General features: G+C 42.5%; 1 protein-coding gene across 3 annotated transcripts in view; it reads left to right on the plus strand.

Moving 5' to 3' along the window:
- Positions 1-23,260, plus strand: part of bbs7 (Bardet-Biedl syndrome 7) — a 64,387-nt gene that overhangs the window by 33,130 nt on the left and 7,997 nt on the right. For all 3 annotated transcript variants that reach the window (XM_078211441.1, XM_078211452.1, XM_078211463.1), the window contains exons 11-17: positions 1,380-1,572; positions 1,735-1,809; positions 8,443-8,505; positions 16,655-16,794; positions 19,130-19,294; positions 20,590-20,699; positions 20,800-20,903. In XM_078211441.1, coding sequence (XP_078067567.1) covers positions 1,380-1,572; positions 1,735-1,809; positions 8,443-8,505; positions 16,655-16,794; positions 19,130-19,294; positions 20,590-20,699; positions 20,800-20,903 — 850 coding nt within the window. The remainder of the gene's footprint in view (positions 1-1,379; positions 1,573-1,734; positions 1,810-8,442; positions 8,506-16,654; positions 16,795-19,129; positions 19,295-20,589; positions 20,700-20,799; positions 20,904-23,260) is intronic.

The following is a 23,260-nucleotide window of genomic DNA, read 5'->3' on the forward strand; positions in this document are numbered from 1 at the left end:
CTGTTTTTCTCTCTACAGATTCTACCTGACTTGAGTATTTCCATTATTTTCTGTTTTATTCCTGTTACAGCAATTTTTAGATTAGATATGTGTGGGGCCTTCAAGCTATAAACCAGCTTTGTGTAATGTTGAACCATGTTTCTATAATCATGGTCTTTCATCATTGAAATTGGGATTGAAATGGCAGGTTATTTTAAACCATTAGTGTACTAAAGAACCTCAGTTACCCAGCCCATCAATAATTCAAGGTAGTGCTGATTTCTATCACCTCCACAAGGTACAAGTGAAACATCAGAATTTGGTAGTATTGGTGGCCATTCAGCCCATTATATCTATGCCAGGGCTTCAATAATCCAAATCAAATAGATTTCTATTTGAAGTGTTTATCTAATTTTCCCGTAAAAAATGCAATTATGTTTGTCACAAGGAGTGGCTGAGACAAATAATTCCATGTTCCCAAACATTTTTGTCTGTTTTTTTTTCCTAACTTATCTTTGTAGTAGTTTTAAATTGATACCCACTTGTCACAGATTGTTCAAGCAGAAGAATCTTTCCCTTTTCGTGCTATCAAAACCCTTTTATAATTTACAATACCTTTACTAAACCTAGTCTTGGTTATCTCTGCTCAGATTAATAGCATCATGTAAACAACTGATAACCTCAATGAACTAAATAAAAGCAAATTACTGCAGATGCTGGACTCTGAAACCAAAAGAGAAAATGCTGGAAAATCTCAGCAGGTCTGGCAGCATCTGTAAGGAGAGGAAAGAGCTGACGTTTTGAGTCCAGGTGACCCTTTGCCAAAGCTAGATAAGCCTCGATGAACTGTTTGGAATATTCCAGTTGGGAATCTACCCTCCATACTTCCAGTTACACATTAATTTATTCACTAGGTCTTTAAAAACATTTTATGTTTTCTTTTCACGAACACTGTAAAATGTTTGGACATTTGTTAATAATTTGCTATGGTAATTTTCCAACTTAATTAATTTTGATGTTGATATTCTAGGTCGCTAATCAATCCTGGAAGTTCCTTGGTTTTTGACATAACAGTTTAGGGTCACTTTGAAGGATACGTTGCATGGTGGCATTTGTTCTTATGTTCTGAAACGTGGCTATATTCATGTTCCAATGCTTAGTGATTTGACGATCTTCACATTTCAAACTGCCATTCTGGCTTTTGTTTGAATTCTATGCCATTTCTTTCTCAAATATAGCTAACGTTTAGAGATAGCTGGTAACGAGTAAACTGGAGCATTTGTAACTCTGATAATCAGATAACAGGATCTGTTGTAGGTTTCAGTAGAAGTGTTCATTACTCCTTGCCCTCTCCTTGACACAATGTATGAAGTTGACTATAGGATTCTCTTCTTCACTAGGTTAGAGTTGGAGCAGTTACAGATGAAGGTGCTTCAAGAGCGTGAGAAATACCAGCAATCAGCACAATCGAGTGGTACAGTTTCAGCAGTGCCGGTGTTTAGTGTGAATGATAAATTTACTCTGAATCGTGATGACGCAAGCTACAGTCTTACCGTGGAAGTGCAGACAGCTATTGACAATGTGTTACTCCAGGTAAAAGCAGCTGTGCAAATGTTTAGGACAGTCACGTATTACAGAGAAAAATGTGAAAGACATTTTTGCTTCTGTATTTATTTAAAGTATAAAGCTAAAATTCAGTTTGATTTTTGGACACTGAACTTGGTAGTTTTGCCCTATTTATTTGTTTCTGCATAGAGTGATGTCCCAATAGATCTACTGGATGTGGACAAAAATTCAGCAGTGGTCAGCTTCAGTGGGTGTGATGCAGAGGTAAGAAGCACTAATGATTTATTGAAAAGTTACTATATTTTAAAAAAAAATTGAAGCTGATGGTAAATTATAATACTCGAAGAGTTTGTTTTCTTATTCTCTCTGAATGCGGCCGGCCATTAGATCATGATTACATGCAATTTATTTCTCTTTGTATTTTGTATCAATGATTGTGGCTGAATGGTTCTTGCTAGAAACTGAGATGTTTAAAAGGAACCAAGTGGTGGTTTTCACATTTTGATCAGAAATCCAGTTCCTGATCCAGTAATGAATTTGTCTCATTACACAGCACTATGAATATCATAAGGGTGATTCTCCCAAAAAAGTTCTCAGTGTTGAATTCGCAGGAAAAATGGTGTAAATCACGATTATTTTTTAGTGGGAGTTCAGATTCAAATCTCCCACACTCTGTGCTCTGCAGGGGTCACAATCGTGATTATCATTAAAAGTGCGAAGGGCAGAGCCTATTCACCCCAGAGTCTGACAGTTCCGGGTCTCTGCACACGCATGCACAGTGGCCCCGAGCTGTCAGCCTGCTGTTTGCTGGCCAGCTCGATCACTGGCCAGCCTGGGACCCCTGCAGTGATGCCCTCTCCGATCGCAGCTCCCACAAGCATTCCCGGGCCAGCCCAAACCCCTCCACCCCCCCCTCCCCCGCCCGTCTGTCCGTCCAGGAGTGCCCCAATCTCCAAAACCCTCCCCTCCCCCCCCAAGCAGTGATGATCCCCCTACCCCGTCAGCCCCCGCTCCCGCCCAGAGGAGGCAGACCCCCCTTCCAAATGGGAGGCACATGCCCCCTCCCCGGCAGACCACCTACCCCCTCCCCCCCCCAACCCAAATCGCTAGCCTTCCTCCAGCCCTGATCGATCCAAATGGCAGGGTGGCAGCGGAACCTCCCACCCCACCAATCATCCCCTGGGCTCTGACCTCAGTCAGCCCCGTCCCATCCCCCGCCCTGATAGGCCCCACCTCCTTGGCACTACCCGATGCCCAGTGGGCAGTGCCAAGGTGTCCCACGGAATTGGCACTTTGCCTCTTGGGAAATGCCAGAGGACACAGGGTGGCATTGCTAGGGTGCCCATGTCCAGGGGGCATTGCCCGACCCACTATGGGGCCCCAATTGGTCCCTCCTTCACTCTAACGGGGTCTCCCGCTAGTTCCCAAAAGTGGGGTGGAGATGCTATCGGGCCTGGAGAATTCAGTCCCGGGCCCGATAATCGCATTCAAATTACATTAAAATAAGATTAAAATGACTTAACTGCTGTTCCCGCCGGTTTTCAGTGAGGTCCCCACCGCGCCGGATTTCCGTTGCTGGGAGATGCGCATGCGCAAATCCCGCATATCGGCGCATGCGCGAATCTCCTTGTCTCACCCGCCAAAAAATTAGCGGGTCAGAATGGGAGAATCATCCTCCCATCATTTGCTGACTGATCGAACTTTGCATCCATGAAAGGTGCTGAGTGTTGCTGATTCTAGAGAGGACATTGTTGATCACTACTAAGTGACACTTTAGGTTGAATTTTCGTCTCCAGTTTGGGAAGTGAGAGTCAGGTTATTTCCCGACATTGCATTCCTGACTTTGGAAAGTCAGCCCATTCACCTGAAATTTTGGTCTCCAAGACTTGGGTGTGGGCTGGAGTTGGGGCTGCTGCCGCCCAAGGCAGACTCAAGGAAACATCAGAAGTTGAGTATGATAAGGCTGGCAGGTTAAAAGGCTTGGCCTTTGTTTGCTGGAACATTAGTCCCATTCTATTCATGGTTATTAGGCCCTCTAGATCTTGCCATGCTACACCCACCATGTCTTCTCAATTCCCATGCACTCTCCCCAGTATCTCCCAACATTTATTTGGTACAGAACTTATGAACCATAATAATAGCACTAGTGAGTCTTTATTTCAACATCACGAGCGTTTCGGCCAGCCTTCCAAAAATCCTCTTGGAAAAAAATTGCTCCCCTTAAAAGCTTATGAAACAATCAATCGTACCCATTGAAAAATACTTTTAATCCACTTATCTCTTCATCCTGTCCCAAATAAACACACAGCTGCTGAAATAAATCAGAGAAAATAAACTTACTGCAAGCTCATCAAACTATTAGAGAAACAAAGCTAATGGTCCCCTTCAGAGTTGTGAATCCACGAGTGAGTCTTAGAGCTGAGGCTTTCTGGAAGAACAGATGTCTGGCCATCTGTTCAGCCTGTTGATACATTTATGAAATGTAATCTCATTATTAACACCTATCTAAGCTCCAGGATTTTCCAATGGATTCATCCCTGTGGGGATTGTTTACACAGCTCTGAAAGGACTGCTAGCTTTGTTTCATTGACCGTTTGCTGACTTTGTAATAAGTTTACCTTTCTTTGAAATGGTTTTTAAATGCCTGTTTGTTTATTTGGGCAAGATTAGGAGATAAATGGATTAAAGCATTTTTCATTGGGAGAATGAATACCTGTGTTTTTTTATGTGTCTGTAAGAGTGGCAGTTTTTTTGCAGTGGATGCTGAAAGGCTGTTTTTGTTATTTCATGGTCATTTCAAAGACTTGCCAATGTTATATATCCCATTGGGTAGGATTTTCCAGCCCTTCCCGCTATCAGGATCTTCCGGTACCGCCAAAGGCAACCTCCCTGCAATGGGTTCTCCGGGGGCGGGATGGGCAAGCCACACAAAATGCTGAATACATTAGCAGGACTGGATGATCCTCCCAACTGCCAATGGTGAGCTCTTCTGCTGCTACAAAACATGCTGCTGGGGGTGGAGGGGGGCTGGAAATCCCACCCATTGATTCTGCACCTAATGGATGCTAGATGAGTGCTTCAAAGGCTCAACAGATGTCAGGACATTAAGTTAATATGAAAATCAAGCTACAAAGTCCCCGAGGTCATCAATATCATACTGTTGAATGCAGAAGAGGATTTTATCCACTGGATAAAATGCTCTATAATGCATCTAAACCATTATACATTGCTAGTCAATTAAATTGTCTCTTGCTGTTTCAGGACCAATGACCAATTACTGGATTAATACTTATTGTAAGTCCTCACTTAAAGTTGTAGTTGTATTCCTGGAAATCATGGTTCCCATAGGAATCATTATTAAAGCAAGAGTTAGGTTCCTGCGGACATTTCTCATCCGGAAAGAACAATGTACAAGTTGAAATACTGTACCATAGAGTCGACAAGGCAAGATGCGAGGGGGGAGCGGTGGAAGGAAGAGGGACTGTGGGAGAGGTCCTATAAGTAGAAAAGGGTACTGAAAATAAAGGTGCTGAACTGGAAGAAATTACATTTTGACAAGGTAAGGGATTGTGTTAACCTGGCAAAAAACCTAGATATATAGAAAACCATTTAAGATATCAACTGCCAAATCTTTAAGTATTAGATGGATAGAATAGAAAGTAAATATTTTCCATCAGGTAAAAAGGGGTGCATCAAAGGAAAAAAGTTCCATGGTTAAGTAGAGAAATTAAAACTAAACTGAGACTTAAAGGGAGGCATATGATAAAATTAGGGCAAACAATGCTGAAAAAAATGCATGAGAAATATAAAACGTTTAGTCAGGAGATAAAAAGAGATTGGAAAAGCTGAAAAGGAATATAACAGAGACCAGTATATAATTGAGAAGGAAATAGTAAGGGTTTTTAAGGGCATGTAATGTAATAGTTAAAGAGAGGATGTGACTGTTCAGGGCTTTAAGGAGTAAGTCTAATTATGGAAGATTAAAGGTATGATAACAATATTGGCAATGTATGAGAAATCAGGAAATCACCTCATTTAAGTAATCCGAGCAACATTTTTGGATGTCCAGATCACGTCCAGACTTGAGTTGCTGTATGTCCCCTACTTTGTGCAGATGGCAGGTGAATACACTTATTTTTATTTGGTGTACTTGCCTCACACTCCTTTGTTAAACTTTTGATGAAGAAACATCAGGTCTCGCAGTCTTATCCCTCAAACATGCTGCTGTTTGTGCTGTTGTCCTCATTGCTGGTTAAGCGTTGAACCCAGCACATCTGTATCCTAGTCTAATTTGTAACATTACTACTATTATTTTTCAGAAGAGACACAGATTTACAGCCCTCGCAATGTTTTCAATGATGCAGAAAGTGTCCCTATGATATGTACATTCTAGTTATAGGGTCAGTAGCAAGGGTTGTTAATTATCAGTTAGTGAGTGAGAACAAAGGTTAGTGGGCTTTTCTTTTCACGGATGGTTGTTGGGGCATGGATTACTCCAACAGAAAGTCTTTGAGGCAGAAAGCATGGCGTCTTTTCAAAGGAAAATTGACAAATATTTGAAGCAGAGGTAGCTTGCTGGGCTGTGAGTAGTGCAGGGTCGGTGGGAATAGCTTTATATTACTTTAGTATGGAGTTGGCACATAGAACATAGAAAGCCACAGCACAAACAGGCCCTTCGGCCCACAAGTTGCGCCGATCACATCCCCACCTCTAGGCCTATCTATAGCCCTCAATCCCATTAAATCCCATGTACTCATCCAGAAGTCTCTTAAAAGACCCCAATGAGTTTGCCTCCACCACCACCGACGTCAGCCGATTCCACTCACCCACCACCCTCTGAGTGAAAAACTTACCCCTGACATCTCCTCTGTACCTACCCCCCAGCACCTTAAACCTGTGTCCTCTCGTAGCAACCATTTCAGCCCTTGGAAATAGCCTCTGAGAGTCTACCCTATCCAGACCTCTCAACATCTTGTAAACCTCTATCAGGTCACCTCTCATCCTTCGTCTCTCCAGGGAGAAGAGACCAAGCTCCCTCAACCTATCCTCATAAGGCATGCCCCCCAATCCAGGCAACATCCTTGTAAATCTCCTCTGCACCCTTTCAATGGCTTCAACATCTTTCCTGTAATGAGGTGACCAGAACTGCGCGCAGTACTCCAAGTGGGGTCTAACCAGGGTCCTATAAAGCTGCAGCATTATCTCCCGACTCCTAAACTCAATCCCTCGATTAATGAAGGCCAGTACGCCGTACGCCTTCTTGACCGCATCCTCCACCTGCGAGGCCGATTTAAGAGTCCTATGGACCCGGACCCCAAGGTCCTTCTGATCCTCTACACTGCTAAGAATGGTACCCTTCATATTATACTGCTGCTTCATCCCATTGGATCTGCCAAAATGGATCACCACACACTTATCCGGGTTGAAGTCCATCTGCCACTTCTCCGCCCAGTCTTGCATTCTATCTATGTCTCGCTGCAACTTCTGACATCCCTCCAAACTATCCACAACACCACCTACCTTGGTGTCGTCAGCAAACTTACCAACCCATCCCTCCACTTCCTCATCCAGGTCATTTATGAAAATGACAAACAGCAAGGGTCCCAGAACAGATCCCTGGGGCACTCCACTGGTCACTGACCTCCATGCAGAGAAAGACCCCTCCACAGCCACTCTCTGCCTTCTGCAGGCAAGCCAGTTCTGGATCCACAAGGCAACAGCCCCTTGGATCCCATGCCCTCTCACTTTCTCAAGAAGTCTTGCATGGGAGACCTTATCGAACGCCTTGCTGAAGTCCATATAGACCACATCCACCGCTCTTCCTTCGTCAATGTGTTTGGTCACATTTTCAAAGAACTCAACCAGGCTCGTAAGGCACGACCTGCCCTTGACAAAGCCGTGCTGACTACTTTTGATCATACTAAACTTCTCTAGATGATCATAAATCCTGTCTCTCAGGATCCTCTCCATCAACTTACCAACCACTGAGGTTAGACTCACCGGTCGGTAATTTCCCGGGCTGTCCCTGTTCCCTTTCTTGAATATAGGGACCACATCTGCAATCCTCCAATCCTCCGGAACCTCTCCCGTCTCCATCGACGATGCAAAGATCATCGCCAAAGGCTCCGCAATCTCCTCCCTCGCCTCCCACAGTAACCTGGGGTACATCCCATCCGGTCCCGGCGACTTACCAACCTTGATGCCATTCAATAGTTCCAACACATCCTCTTTCTTTATGTCCACATGCTCGATCCTTTCTGTCCACCGCAAACCAGCAGTACAACCACCCAGATCCCTTTCTAACTACTGAGAAGGCTAAGTAGCCTTCTTCTGCACTGGAAACTTCTATGGTTTTAAGTAAACAACAAGCATTCTCCAGATTTCTTAATATGATGTTATGAAAGATGATTAAAGCTGATGAATGAAGAAATGAAAATGCTGAACTTTAAAGGCTTCACAGAAATATTGCAATTGTACCTGTGCTGTGTTATTGTTCATCGTATTTGAGTTTACTGTGGATTTGGAAAGATGGAAAGTCAAAACATGATATTTCCAAATGAGATCAGTTGCCTTTTTACTCCCAAATTTCATGCCAGTGACCTTTTTTAGCAGCTAGAAGGCATGAAGTACTTCCCAGGCAGAACATCGATTTAACTGCACTTGCATGCTACAGAGTTGCATGGGGTGGGGAATATGCCAGTGAGTGTTTAAGCATCAGCTCTGTTATTGTTACATCCCTATTTTCCATGGCTTCTTTACCATGTGTGTTGAGAAATCCTGGAAACTGACTTACAGTCTAGTTGTTTAAAAGTGTGGCCAGATAACTGCATGGCATCCTTTTCATGTATGTTTCTACAACCTTCACGAATTGTTCATTATTTTGTTTGATCTCAACAGAATGGTAATTTTCTTCTGGCTACTTATCGATGCCAAGCAAATACCACCAGATTGGAACTAAAGGTACGATGATTTGGTGATTGTTTTTTCTGACTACTGACTGATTCAAACCCAGCACTGCACTATTTTTAAATGTTATGAGAACTTACCCAATGCGGAGTATTTGCCAAACTATAAACAGAAAATGCTGGAAATACTCATCAGATCTGGTAGTATCTTGTGGAGATAGAGACATAATTAATATTTCCTCAGAACTGATAGAAAGTCATCAAACTGAAACATTACTCTGTTTCTCTCTTCACAGATGCTGACCGAACCACTGAATATTTCTAGCATTTTCTGTTTTTATTTCAGATTTCCAGCATCTGCAGTATTTGCTCAGGAAACACTCCACTTTGCACCTGTTTATCTTGAATTTGTTCATCTTTTTGAATATTTTCCTTTCCACAAGCCTGAGATGACCTTTATACGTCATCCAGCATTTTCCACTTGATTGAATTATTTTCTAAATCAATTTCCAAATTTTTGAATCAATTTGCACTAGTGTAAGGTAATTGCACTAATGTATTTTACCTATTGAGTTACCTGAGGTCATTCAAAACTCTGCTACTGTTCCTTAACTTGCATAAAGCCCCGTTACTCTATCAGCTTTGTGCTCGCTGACATGCATTGACTCCCAGTTAATCAACATAATTTTAAAATTCTCATTCTTGTTTTTAAATTCCTCCATGACCTAGTCCTCCCAATCTCTGTAATCTCCTGCAGCCCACAACATTCTGTGCTCCTCTAATTCTGGCCTCTTGTATATTACCAGTTATAATGCTCCATCTTTAGTGGCCATGCCTTCAGTTGCCTAGGCCTCAAGCTCTGGAATATCATCCCTACACCTTTCTTGCCTCTACCTGGCTCTCCTCCTTTATTCTGCTGCTTAAAACCTAACCTTTGGTCATGCTGTAATATTTCCTTGGTTCATACTTTGTTTTACACTGCTGCAGTGACGTTGGACATTTCATTATGTTAAGGCACTATATAAATATAAGTGTTGTTTGTTAGTGAATCCTCCAGAAGAGGCAATAAAAGGAATGTATCCAAAATAGGATACAGAAGTTGGGAATTTGTTGCTGAGGGGAAGGAGATGCTGTTTTATGCCTTCAAGATTGGTGGTATTTCACTTGATCATGATTTAATAACATGGAGCAGGCTTGAGTGACATACCCCTTCTAATTCGCAATAAGTGTTCAACATTTTTTGTCCAGTGTTGGAGTGCGTAGTGCAATTTTTGTTTAAAAATGTATTTATTCATGGAATATGACTAGCAAGTTCAGCATCTAGGCTAAGATTTGGCAAAGCATGTTGTGTATCTGGAATGCAATAAGTGGAGTCTGTGGACAGCAAAATATGTTCTGGATAAGCACTTTAGTGTCTCGGTCTTGAATATTTCTTGCTCAGAATGATTGAGATACTCCAGCATGTGAGGAAGGGGGAGAAGTATTTAGATAGTTGACTCCAGACATCAATTACACTGCCATAAGGTGACACAAGGTTGGTGTCTACAGCTCAGATCAATGTTCTTGCTACCTGTAAGGATAAGACTGTTAGAGGACAGTCAGAATGCGGGTCATGACGCCTTGGAGCAGGAGACTGTCCAAAGGTTGGAAAAAGAGGACAGGAAATGTAATGTGATAGTTGTGGCAGATTCAATAACTTTGAGGCTCAAATAGCATCCTTTATAAGCAGAATCAAGAGTCCAACATATAATGTTGCCTATCTGGTGCCTAAGTGAGTGACATCACAAACTGTCTTGAATGGATATTGAAGATGAAATGGGACGATCCAGTCGTAGTGATTCATGTTGGGACAAGCAATATGGGAAGAGTAAGCAAAATGTCGTGCTTTGAACGTACTAGGAAGTACACCCTAAATTAAGAAGAGGACCTCACAGGTTATAATCCCTGGATTATGATCAGAACTATGTGCAATTTGTCATATGGATAAGCAGACTAGGGAGGTGAAGATCTGGCTGAAGGAGTGTCATGGGAAAGAGGAATTCCGTTTTAAGGGATACTGGCACAGCAATTTAGCAGGAACTGTCCCTTTGGGATGGGCTGGGACCAGAATCCTACCAAAAAGGATGAATAAGGTCATTGCCAGGAACTTTAAACCAGTAAATGGTGCCAGTTGGGTGGGTGGAAAGCTCAGATGAAAGGCTAGTACAGTTAACTGCTAAAAAGGAAGAGAGTAGCAGTCAGGATTTGTGCTTTCGTGGCAATATGTAAAGGAAAACTAAAAGGAACATGCTTAAGAGAGATTACACAAGCTAAATTGATTCCCTGAAATTTAGGAGATTAAGGGATGGTTTGATCAAAGTTTAAAAGCTATTCAGGGAATAAATAGGTGAGATAGAAAAAAAAACATTTTTTCTCTGGAGCGTAGGAGGCTGAGGGGTGACCTTATAGAGGTCTATAAAATAATGAGGGGCATAGACAAGGTAGATAGTCAAAATCTTTTCCCAAAGGTAGGGGAGTCTAAAACTAGAGGGCATAGATTTAAGGGAGAGATACAAAAGTGTCCAGAGGGGCAATTTTTTCACAGAGGGTGGTGAGGGTCTGGAACAAGCTGCCAGAGGTAGTAGTAGAGGCGGATACAATTTTATCTTTTAAAAATCATTTAGATAGTTACATGGGTACGATGGGTATAGAGGGATATGGGCCAATGCGGGTAATTGGGTTTAGCTTAGGGTTTTTTTTTTAAAAAGGCCAAAGGGCCTGTTTCCATGCTGTAAACCTCTATGACTCTATGTTGGATGAGGAGTCATGAGTATGGTATAAAAGTTAGAGCAAGACTTTAGGTGTGAAATTAGGAGACACTTCTACACAAGTGGGTGTTAGAAATTTGGGCCTCTGTAATACAGATGGAAATTGAGGCTAAATCAATTGTTAATTTCAAATCTGAGATTTTTTTAACCAAAGGTAATTAGGGATATGGGGCAAAAGGGTATATGAAACTAGATCACAGATTAACCATGGTCTAATTGAATGGTGGAAAATGATCAAGTGGCTTCTATCCAAGTTCCCTTTCTAATTTGAGTTACAGCTGGCTTTAAAAATAATGCTTGTGCGAGAATCTACACTAGGTCTGTACCTGTTCCTTTTCTCTTTTGGCAACGCCTATTGTTTGGTTCCACAATTTTTTATTTTATTGTAGATTTTTCAGCTTTTTAATTTTAATTTTTTTACATAATTTATGCCATTTTGGGGGAAATATTTTGTTTTAGGCGAGATGTTAACCATTAGCTGCCTCATGGGGAGGCGATGGCCTAGTGGTATTATCACTAGACTATTAATACAGAAACTCAGCTAATGTTCTGGGGACCTGGGTTCGAATCCCCCCACTGCAGGTGGTGGAATTTGAATTCAATAAAAAAAATTCTGGAGTTAAGAGTCTACTGATGACCATGAAGCCATTGTCAATTGTTGGAAAAACCTATCTGGTTTACTAATGTCCTTGAGAGATGGAAATCTGCCGTCCTTACCTGGTCTGGCCTACATATGACTCCAGAGCCACAGCAATGTGGCTGACTCTCACCTGCCCTCTAAATTGCCTAGCAAGCTACTCAAGCCCCACGCTACAATCGCTACAAAGCCTCAACAAAGAAATGAAACCGGACAGACCACCTGGCGTCGACCTAGGCACCTGAAAAGGCAACAACAACAAGCCCTGTCAACCCTGCAAAGTCCTCCTCACCAACGTCTGGGGGCTATTACCAAAATTGGGAGAGCTGTCTCACAGACTAGTCAAGCAACAGCCTGACATAGTCATTCTCACGGAATCATACCTTATAGATAACACCACTATTACCATCCCTGGATATGTCCTGCCCCGGCAGGACAGACCCAACAGAGGTGGAGGCACAGTGGTTTACGGTCGAAAGTGAGTTGCCCGGGGAGTCCTCCACATCGACTCTGGACTCCATGAAGTCTCATGGCTTCAGGTTGAACATGGGCAGGGAAACCTCTTACTGGTTACCAGGTACCGTCCTTCTTTGGCTGATGAATCAGTATTCCTCCATGTTGAACAACACTTGGAGGAAGCACTGAGGGTGGCAAGAGTGCAAAATATACTCTGGGTGGGGGATTTCAATGTCCGCCACCAAGAGTGGCTTGGCAGCAGCACTACTGATCGAGTGGTTGGGTCCTAAAAGATATAACTGCCAGACGGGATCTGCAGCAGGTGGTGAAGGAACAAGAGGAAAAAACATACTTGACCTCATCCTTACCAATCTGCCTGCTGCTGATGCACAGTATCGGTAAGAGTGACCACTGTACAGTCCTTGTGGAGACGAAGTTCCGTCTTCACATTGAGAATAACCTCCGTCATGTTGTGTGGCACTATCACCGTGCTAAATGGAACAGACTTCGAACAAATCTAGCAACTCAAGACTGGGCATCCACGAGGCGCTGTAGGATATCAACAACAGCGGAACTGTACTCCCAACACAATTTGCAACCTCATGACCTATCATACCCCCCCCACCCAACCATTACCATCAAGCCAGGGGACCGACCTTGGTTCAATGGAGAGTGCAGGACGGCATGCTAGGAGCAGCACCTGGCATACCTAAAAATGAGGTGTCAACTTGGAGAAGCTACCAAGCATGCCAAACAGCAAGTGATAAGCAATCCCACAAACAATGGATCAGATCTAAGCTCTACAGTCCTGCCACATTCAGTCGTGAATGGCAGTGGACAATTAAACAACTCACCAGAGGAGGAGGCTCCACAAATATTCCCATCCTCGATGATGGAGGAGCCCAGCACATCAGTGCAAAAGATAAGGCTGAAACATTCGCAGCAATCTTCAGCCAGAAATCCCGAGTGGATGATCCATCTCGGCCTCCTCCAGTGGTCCCCAGCATCTCAGTTGCCAGTCTCCAACCAGTTCAATTCACTCCACATGATATCAAGAAACGGTTAGAGGCATTGAATACTGCAAAGACAATGGTCCCTGATGACACTGCAGCAATAGTACTGAAGAATTGTGCTCTAGAACTTGTCGCTCCCCTAGCCAAGCTCTTCCAGTGCAGTTACAACACTGGCATCTACCTGACAATGTGGAAAATTGCCCAGGTATGTCCTGTACACAAAAAGCAGGACAAATCTAACCCAGCCAATTACCGCCCAATCAATCTACTCTCGATCATCAGTAAAGTGATGGAAGGGGTCATCAACACCTGCTCAGCAATAACCTGCTCAGTGATGCCCGGTTTGGGTTTCGCCAGGATCATTCAGCTCCTGGCCTCATTACAGCCATGGTTCAAACATAGACAAAAGAGATGAATTCCAGAGCTGAGGTGAGAGTGACAGCCGTTTACGTCAAGGCCGTACTGGACCAAGTGTGGCATCAAGGAGCCCTAGCAAAATGAATCAATGGGTATCGGGGCAAATTCTCCACTGATTGGAGTCATACCTGGCACATAGGAAGATGGCTGTGGTTGTGGCGGGTCAGTCATCTCAGCTTCAGGACATCTCTGCAGGAGTCGCTCAGGGCAGAGCGCTAGGCCTAACCATCTTCATCAATGACCTTCCCTCCGTCATAACGTCAGATGTGGGGATGTTCGCCGATGATTGCACAATGTTCAGTCCATTTGTGACTCCTCAGATACTGAAGCAGTCCATATTCCAATGCAACAAGATCTGGACAATATCCAGGCTTGGGCTGACAAGTGGCAAGTAACATTCGTGCCAGGCAATGACCATCACCAATAAAAGGTACGCTAACCAACGCCCCTTGACACTCAATGGTGTTATCATCACTGAATTCCCCCACTGTCAATATCCTTAAAGTAAAAGTAAAGTAAATAAAGTTTATTTATTAGTCATAAGTAAGGCTTACATTAACACTGCAATGAAGTTAGTGTGAAATTCCCCTAGTCACCACTCTGGCGCCTGTTTGGGTCAATGCACCTAACCAGTACGTCTTTCAGACTATGGGAGGAAACTGGAGCACCCGGAGGAAACCCACGCAGACATGGGGAGAACATGCAAACTCCACACAGACAGTGATCCAAGCCATTACCGAACCCGGTCCCTGGTGCTATGAGGCAGCAGTGCTAACCACTGTGCCACCATTGGCCAGAAACTCAAGTGGACTCACCACATAAACACAGTGGCTACAAAAACAGGTCAGAAGCTAGGAATACTGCAGTGAGTAACTCACCCCTTGACTCCCCAAAGCCTGTCCATCTACAAGTCAGGAGTGTGACTTGCCTGGATGGGTGCTGCTCCAACAACACTCGTGAAACTTGACACCATCCAGAACAAAGCAGCCCGCTTGATTGACACCACATCCACTCCTTCCACCACCGACACTCAGTAGCAGCAGTGTGCGCTATCTACAAGATGCACTGCAGCAATTCAGGAAAGATCCTTAGACAGCACGTTCCAAACCCACAACCATTTCCATCTAGAAGGACAAGGGCAGCAAATACATGGGAACATCACCATCTACAAGTTCCCCTCCAAGTCACTCACCATCCTGATTTGGAAATATGTGGCCGTTCCTTCACAGTCGCTGCGTCAACATCCTGGAATTCCCTCCCTAACAGCATTGTGGGTCAACACACAGCATGTGGACTGCAGTGCTTCAAGGCAGCAGCTCACCACCACCACCTCAAATTAGGGATGGGCAATAAATGCTGGCCGGTCAGCCAGCAATGTCCATGTCCCATGAATGAATAAAACAACAAGGTGGATGTAAATGATTCTTTGATGCTACCTAAAGAAGAACTGAGGAGTTCACCTTGCTGATCTAGCCAATATTTTTCTCTCAAATAGCAACATTATAATGGATTATTTAGTCAATACTGTTCGTACATACAAATTAGCTGCTGTTATTACTACATGACAACAGTGATTGCACTTCAAAAGTACTTCTAAAGTTGTGAAAGGTGCTTTATAAATGCAAATCTTTCTTCTTGAACTCCTTAGTCGTCTTAATGAGTCTTGAAAATGGAAATGAGAAATGTTTAATTGATTGCAGTCTTTCATGCAATATCGAATTAGAATTATTGCACATTTAGGTTAAGTAATGAGCTTCAGATTTCTGTATAACTGAAAAAAATAGACTTTTACCAGAATACTTTTTTTCCAAAAGTGCCACTGCATTAATTGATGATAAGCCACTTAGAGACTTAACAAAAACAGAAAATACTGTCAGCAGGTCTGACAGCATCTGTGGAGCGGGAGGATAGAGTCAAAGTTTCGAGTCTGGGTGATCCTTCATCAGAGCTGCTTTCCTTAATACCTGAAAGGAAGAGAAAAAGTTTCTTGTTAATGCGCCAGATCAGACACAGAATGAAGTGAAACGGGACACCAGGACAGCTTTGAGATGGAATACTTCAGTGCTGCTGGAGAGAGATATCGAGCGTGTGCATATGGCAGCGCATGGCACTGAGCATGGATCTCCAGATGTGGTGAGAACAGCAGTCCGAGGAGCATTGTATGTCCTGGAGATACCTGTAATCCTGGGTGGATTCGAAAGATGAGGAATGGAACTTCACTTGGAATCCATGTGGGGTGAGACGGAGACAGTTGCTGAGGAAGGAAATATGGCTGTGAAAGCAAGTTATAATAAACACCTTGTCGAACACCAGGAGGGAAATGGAAACCAAGAAGGTGGATAAAGTGAAAGAGACAAATGAAAATTCTGTCAGAGAAGAGCAGTACTTCAGGGAAAGCATTCCTGGAAGAGAAGTGGCAGTGAATTAAACACTAAGATAAAGGCAAAATACTGTGGATGCTGGAATGTGAAACAAAAACAGCAAATGCTGGAAAATCTCAGCAGGTCTGACAGCATCTGTGGAGAGAGATTAGAGCCAACTTTTCGAGTCTGGATGACCCTTCGAAGGACTCGAAACGTTGGCTCGATTCTCTTTCCAGATGCTGTCAGACGTGCAGGGATTTTCCAGCATTTTCTGTTTTTGTTTCAGACTTCAGCATCCGAATATTTTGTCTTCACTTAGAGACATAACTGTACAGAAAGTGAAATCCAGATTTTCTGTTTATTCTCTGCATTCTTAAAAAATGTTGGAGACTTGAGGATCAATTTGTAGTCCTCGTCAGGATCACCATGAAGTCATTCTAACTTTGTGTTGTCAAAGGCTGGAGACTATGGTCTGCCTTTCCAGAGTGTAAATTTGCTCCTCTTTCTACAGATTCGTTCCATAGAAGGGCAACATGGAACACTGCAAGCCTACATTACCCCACGTCTCCAACCTAAAACGTGCCAGGTCCATCAGTATCAGATCAAACCACTCTCGCTTCATCAGAGGATACATGTTATTGATCCCAACAGGTAGGTTAATAAAGTGATCAGTAGAAATGACTGGAGCATGAGCAACGTTTCAACTTTTATGATCAATAAATCACTTCAATGAGCCAGCATCTTATCAGCATGACTTTTCATTGTTTATTAAAGTAGCAGTAAAAATTGGGGTTTTCAGTATGCTTTATGGAATGTATTATTTCATCTTATCAAATGGGTTCTGCACCTCAACAAGGATATATTGGCCTCTGAGGGAATACAGTGAAGTTCATTAGAATTATACTAAAAGGGTTAAATGATGAGGACAGGTTGAATACACTAGGCTTGTATTCCCTTAGGTATAGAAGATAAAGGAATGATCTAGTTGGAATGTTTAGGATGATTAGAGGAATTGATAAGGTAGATAGAAATGAGCTGTTTCCACTGGTGTGGGAGTCCTGAACATGGGGGCATTAGGCTATTCGGGGGTTATGTCAGGAAGCACTCCATCACATGAAAGTTAGTGGAAATATTTACCTGCATCCCACCCCCAAACACAGACTAGAAATTTCAAAAATAAACTCTGTTAGGCAAGGATATTGACGATTATGAAACCAAGGTGGACAGATGGAATTAAGATGTAGATCAACCATGATGAAATTGAATGGTGGAACCTGGTCCCAGATCCTTCACTGTGTGACAACTTTGGATGGCTTGAGGTTTTAGATGATTTCTAATCCTCGGTTTCCATAGACATTTCAAGTGTTCTTTTGAAGAAAAAAGAAGCCGTGAAGAAAGGGTTTTGAAAAAATTCTAGTCTGTTGTATTTGCATTGGTGTTCTGAAGGATATTCGTGAACCCGATGGATTTTTATGATGATCACTGAGACTAGTTTTCAATTCCAGGGTTTACATTCCCTGACTGAATTGTTTTGTTTCATTCAGTCTTGGAGGTATTTCTATTAGTCAACTTTTTCCTGTTTAAAAACAGGCAAGGGACTCTCTGAGTAGAGTAGTTTGCAGTTACCAGAAACAACACAGTATGCCAGTCAGAAACTATTCCCATTTTATGTTGAATTGATGTAGAAGGTCCACAGTAAAGTCCTAATAATGTACAAGTGTTGCTTAATGGTCTAGAAAGAGGATTTTTAGATGATTCTGTGGGCCATGTCATAATTACTATTAAGTAGAAAGTCGGTCCATTTAACTCTTAAAAGCTCACTTAAATGTGTGCTGCTGATAGTGGGTGCAGATGAGTTGTTTAGACCAGGATGGTCTCGGGTTTGATACTCAGGAAAAATGTTCCTGCTATTGATCACTGTCAAGTGACACCCATCAGGATGTGTAACTGTATTTGAACGTAGATGAGAATAGAATCAGCCTTTGGTGTCCTTGATGTTCAAATTATACTCTCACACACAAAGAATGGTTACTTGGGCAAGATACTGGTAACCATTGCGGGTGTCGCTGATAAGGCCAGTATTTATTGCCCATTCATAATTTTCCTTGAGCTAAATGGCTTGCCAGGCCTTTTGGGCAGTCAAGAGTCAACCACATTGCTGTGGGTGTGGAGTCATATGTAGGCCAAACCTGGTAAGGACAGCAGATTTCCTTCCCTAAATCTCCTTTCCTGATGATCACTGAGACTAGTTTTCAATTCTAGAGTTTACATTCCACCAGCTGCCCTGTGTTTTGTGGTGTCATCATGCTGGAGGGAGGAAAAATGGTAGCGAATGATCCATTGAACACACAGGCTGGTGGCGTTGAAGGCGAAGAGTAGGGGAATCCTAGCAAGGTTCTGTGAGGAAGGGATAAAAACAGAAGAACATGAAGTAGATCAGGCACAATGGAGGGCCCTGTCAGCCATAGGGTGGGGGGAAGAATCCTCAGTTGAGAACAAAGGAAGACGTATTGAAAGGGATAGTATGGAAGGTTGCATTGTCTGAACACATGATGGAGAAGCAGGATGAAGACCATAACATGCTGCAGCTGATCTGAGCTGGAGCTCCAGTCTCAATGCTACAGTTTGGCTCGGATAGGAAAATGTAGTATTTTTATGCAATAACCACTTTTGAAAGTTTGCATATTATATATGGTGATTAGGGACCTCATCTGCTATAACTGACATTGAAATAGAAATTGCTGGAAATACTCAGTTATGTCTGACAGCACCTATCGAGACAATTAACATTTCAGGTTAATGATGTTCATGTAACTGAGCTGACATTCACTGTGTAACCTCACACTTGAAATTAACATTTGATGAATTGTACCTGTCACTGCTTTCAGGAGGAAGTGGGCAATGGCAGAAAATTGCAGACGGAATATCATTGTAACTCTTCGTGGTAGTTAATTTTGCCTTTTTTTCACTCTTTTCTATAACTCAGGCCAATGAATACACTGACACTCACAGGACATTTCAGCTTTGCAGAAATTCATTCCTGGGTTGTCTTCTGCCTACCTGAAGTACCAGATAAAGTTCCAGTGGGTGATAGTGTCACATTTTACTTTCAGAACACATTCCTGGAAACGCAATTGGAATGTTCCTACAAGTAAGTGAAATAACTACACTGGCTGGATATCATTGCTGATTGGTTTATTGAATAGTAATCTAAATATTGATTGTTTTAATTTTTAATAAAGCTATCTTTTTATTAACTATTATGATCTATCCTTACATGTTGGAATATTTCAGCAGGTCTGACAGAATCTGTGGTCAATAGAGTCAAGGTTTCGAGTCTAGATGACCCTTTGTCAGCTCTGACGAAGGGTCATCTAGACTCAAAACATTGACTCTATTCTCTCTCCACAGATGCTGTCAGGCTTGCTGAGATTTTCAAGCATTTTCTGTTTTTGTTTTAGATTCCAGCAGCCGCAGCATTTTGCCTTTATGATCTATATTTAACTCTTCAAGCGTAGCTTGATCAAAAAGCAATCAGCAGTTATATAATCTAACATGACAGCTTATTATAATATTGAAAACAACCATTTGTTTACAGCATAGTTAGGCCATAATATATGCTGACAAGCACAAGCTAGCATTACAAAACATGCTGGAAGGGGTCTCATTCTCAGGACTTCAGTGTGCTCCGGAGAGTTATGCTGGCGCTTTTGCATAAGTGCACATTAAAAGCCACTTTGGATCAATGCAAAAGTGGTAATGTCACTGACACTTAATTCTTAAGCTAATCACAGTGTCCCTGGGGCAAGCAGGGGACTTTTGAAATTTTAGTAGAAGTTCTGCACAGGACAAAAACTCTGAAATTCTCTCCCTTTGCCTTCATCTCTCTCCTCCTGTAAGATGCATCTTAAAACCTACTTTTGTTCACCTGTCTTTGGTTTGAAGTCCATATTTATCTTCATGCTATTCCAGTAAAGGAGCTACATCTGTTTTGTAAATTTTTGATAATAAATGTAGTGAATCGCTTTGAAAAAAAGACACTTCTATCCATGGTTTCTTGAATCGAATTGCTTTTGCTAATCAGTCCCCACCCCCAAGAACATGTTGGTACAATACAGGAAACCGCAAGCCAGTCTGACTCTGGTCCTGTCTTCGTGGCAATTTAAAAGTTTGGCCCATAAAAGTAAATGGAAACACTGATGTGTTAGATTAGTTTATTTGCTTTTTCTGTCATCAACATTTGTATATGGTTTGTACATTTTTTTCAAACTTCTGACAAATTAGGTTTCATTATCTTTAGTTCAGAAATGAATTGGGCTATGTAAAATGTTTATTAAATCAGTAACTGTTGCAGAATAGTAACCTTGCTCTGAGTTATTTTGGTTTCTTTCCAACAGTTTTGCTTTTGATAAGTATTTAATTATTATTCTTTGAATTTGATTTTAGAAAAGGTGAAGGAATTTTTAAATCTGACAATATCTCTACTATTTCCATCCTGAAAGATATATTAACAAAAGAAGCTACAAAAAGAAAAATCAATCTCAATATCTCATACGGTGAGAACCAATCCACAATTTAATTGAATGTTTTGGTTTCGATTCCAGAACTTCATTATTTATGAAATGTTTTCCTAAAATTTGTCTTTCTTTTTTAAAGATGTTAACGAGGAATCCATAAACTACACATTAAATTTGATTCATCCTAAACTGGAACACCAGTTGCTTTTAGCAAAGAAAGTCCAGCTGATTGATGCTTTGAAGGCAAGTTGCACAGATAATGTAACAAATAAGATGACTAAATTAATTCATGAGTGAATCTCTCAAGCAGACATACTATCCAGTCTGTTTTCTCTCTTTCCCACTCTCTCTTGTTCTTTCTCTCTCTCTCTCTCTCTCACACACACACACACACACACACAGCATCTAAGAATACTGTGCTATAACAATCCTTTCAAAGCTATGGCAGGATTGTCAGAAATTCTGTTGTATTGAATGCTTCTAATAGGAAATAGTTTTTGAAAATGTAAAAAATGTCCGTTTTTACTAATTAAATAAGAAACCAAAACAAATTGAGTTGCAAAGCCAGATTAGGCTTGGTTAATCTTCCAAGGCTGATTACTGACTCTACTAAATTCCCTGGATGAAAAACACCATGCAGCCATATTGGATAGCAATTGACCTTCAGTAATCAAGTGTAGTTGCTCTTCTAAATGCACATTCTGTAAACTAATGTGGTACTTAATGTGTGGCCCTGGAGTGGGATGTAAAACTCTGGGACATTGCTTCTAACAGCCTGGGAGAAGTGGCACATTTCAACTTTGCACCTTGCAGCTCCAAGTACTCTGTAACTTCACTCCCCTGCCAGTACGCAGGAGTGCTGTATTATTTGAGTAGTAGCATTGTTATTTTAGCACGTCTGGCAAGTTTATATTGGGATTGCTATTGGCTAAACGTTGGGTACCACCAACATAAACTGGCATGGCCACTGATATAAAAATATTTTTTAAGGTACTGGAGTGATGTCCTGACTTCTAACTTTTTCTCATTTTTTATTTGTATTATTTTCTATTTTTTTAACCCCTCTCTCACAGTCATGACATCTTTCCCTCCTGGGTACTTCTCCCCCAAGACCCCCTCGTCCCCCCCCGTCCCTATTCTACTCTTTCACTATTCCTCTGCCTTCGTACTTTCCTGCCACGATTCCAGGTTTGAATCCCTCTTGGATAACTCCACAATTGTCCCTATTAGTGATCTTCAAAGGAGTCATCTCATAAATGTATCAAAGAATTTTACAGCTTAGAAGGCAGCCATTCATCTCACCATGCCTGTAGCAGTTCTTTGAAAGAGTTGTCCAATTAAACTTAGATTGGGATTTGGGAGATAGGGGGACACTGAGATTTGGAATTTGGGGGAAGCAGGGTGTATATTGGGGCTGTTGAGGCAATTTGGGCATACAAAGAACAATACAGCACAGGAACAGGCCCTTCGGCCCTCCAAGCCCGCGCCGCTCCCCGGTCCAGGATTGAATCCTGAATCCAGGATCCCCGCCCAATTTTCCAGCCTATCTACATCCTAATATCCTATCCACCGAGCTGTCCCTCACAGCTACGATGCTTTGTTCATCACAACCTATTAACTCACCCCCACCCCCCCATTCCAGACCATGTGATCTCCAGGGAGAGGCGAAAACCCAGAGTGAAAACCCCAGGGCCAATATGGGGGAAAAAAAATCTGGGAAATTCCTCTCCGACCCCCTGAGGCGATCGAAACGAGTCCAGGAGATCACACTGGCCCTGATCAGAAAATGCTTCCCAACCCTATTCATTTCCACTTCTGCTTTACGAACACCATCTGAATTCCCTGCCCCCGAGACAGGTTCCCAACTATCCGCAGTCTCGCTCTGTACTGGCACCAGCAAGATGATCATAGAATGAAGCCTTGAAACGAGAAACAAAGAACAATTAGCCCGCGCCGCTCCCTGGTCCAAACTAGACCACTCTTTTGTATCCCTCCATTCCCACTCCGTTCATATAGCTGTCTAGATAAGTCTTAAACGTTCCCAGTGTGTCCGCCTCCACCACCTTGCCCGGCAACATATTCCAGGCCCCCACGACCCTCTGTGTAAAATATGTCCTTCTGATATCTGTGTTAAACCTCCCCCCCTTCACCTTGAACCTATGACCCCTCGTGAACGTCACCACCGACCCGGGGAAAAGCTTCCCACCGTTCACCCTATCTATGCCTTTCATAATTTTATACACCTCTATTAAGTCTCCCCTCATCCTCCGTCTTTCCAAGGAGAACAACCCCAGTTTCCCCAATCTCTCCTCATAACCAAGCCCCTCCATACCAGGCAACATCCTGGTAAACCTCCTCTGTACTCTCTCCAAAGCCTCCACGTCCTTCTGGTAGTGTGGCGACCAGAACTGGACGCAGTATTCCAAATGCGGCCGAACCAACGTTCTATACATCTGCAACATCAGACCCCAACTTTTATACTCTATGCCCCGTCCTATAAAGGCAAGCATGCCATATGCCTTCTTCACCACCTTCTCCACCTGTGACGTCACCTTCAAAGATCTGTGGACTTGCACACCCAGGTCCCTCTGCGTCTCTAC

Source organism: Mustelus asterias, chromosome 1 (assembly GCF_964213995.1).
Source record: "Mustelus asterias chromosome 1, sMusAst1.hap1.1, whole genome shotgun sequence".
Classification (NCBI taxonomy): Eukaryota; Metazoa; Chordata; class Chondrichthyes; order Carcharhiniformes; family Triakidae; genus Mustelus; species Mustelus asterias.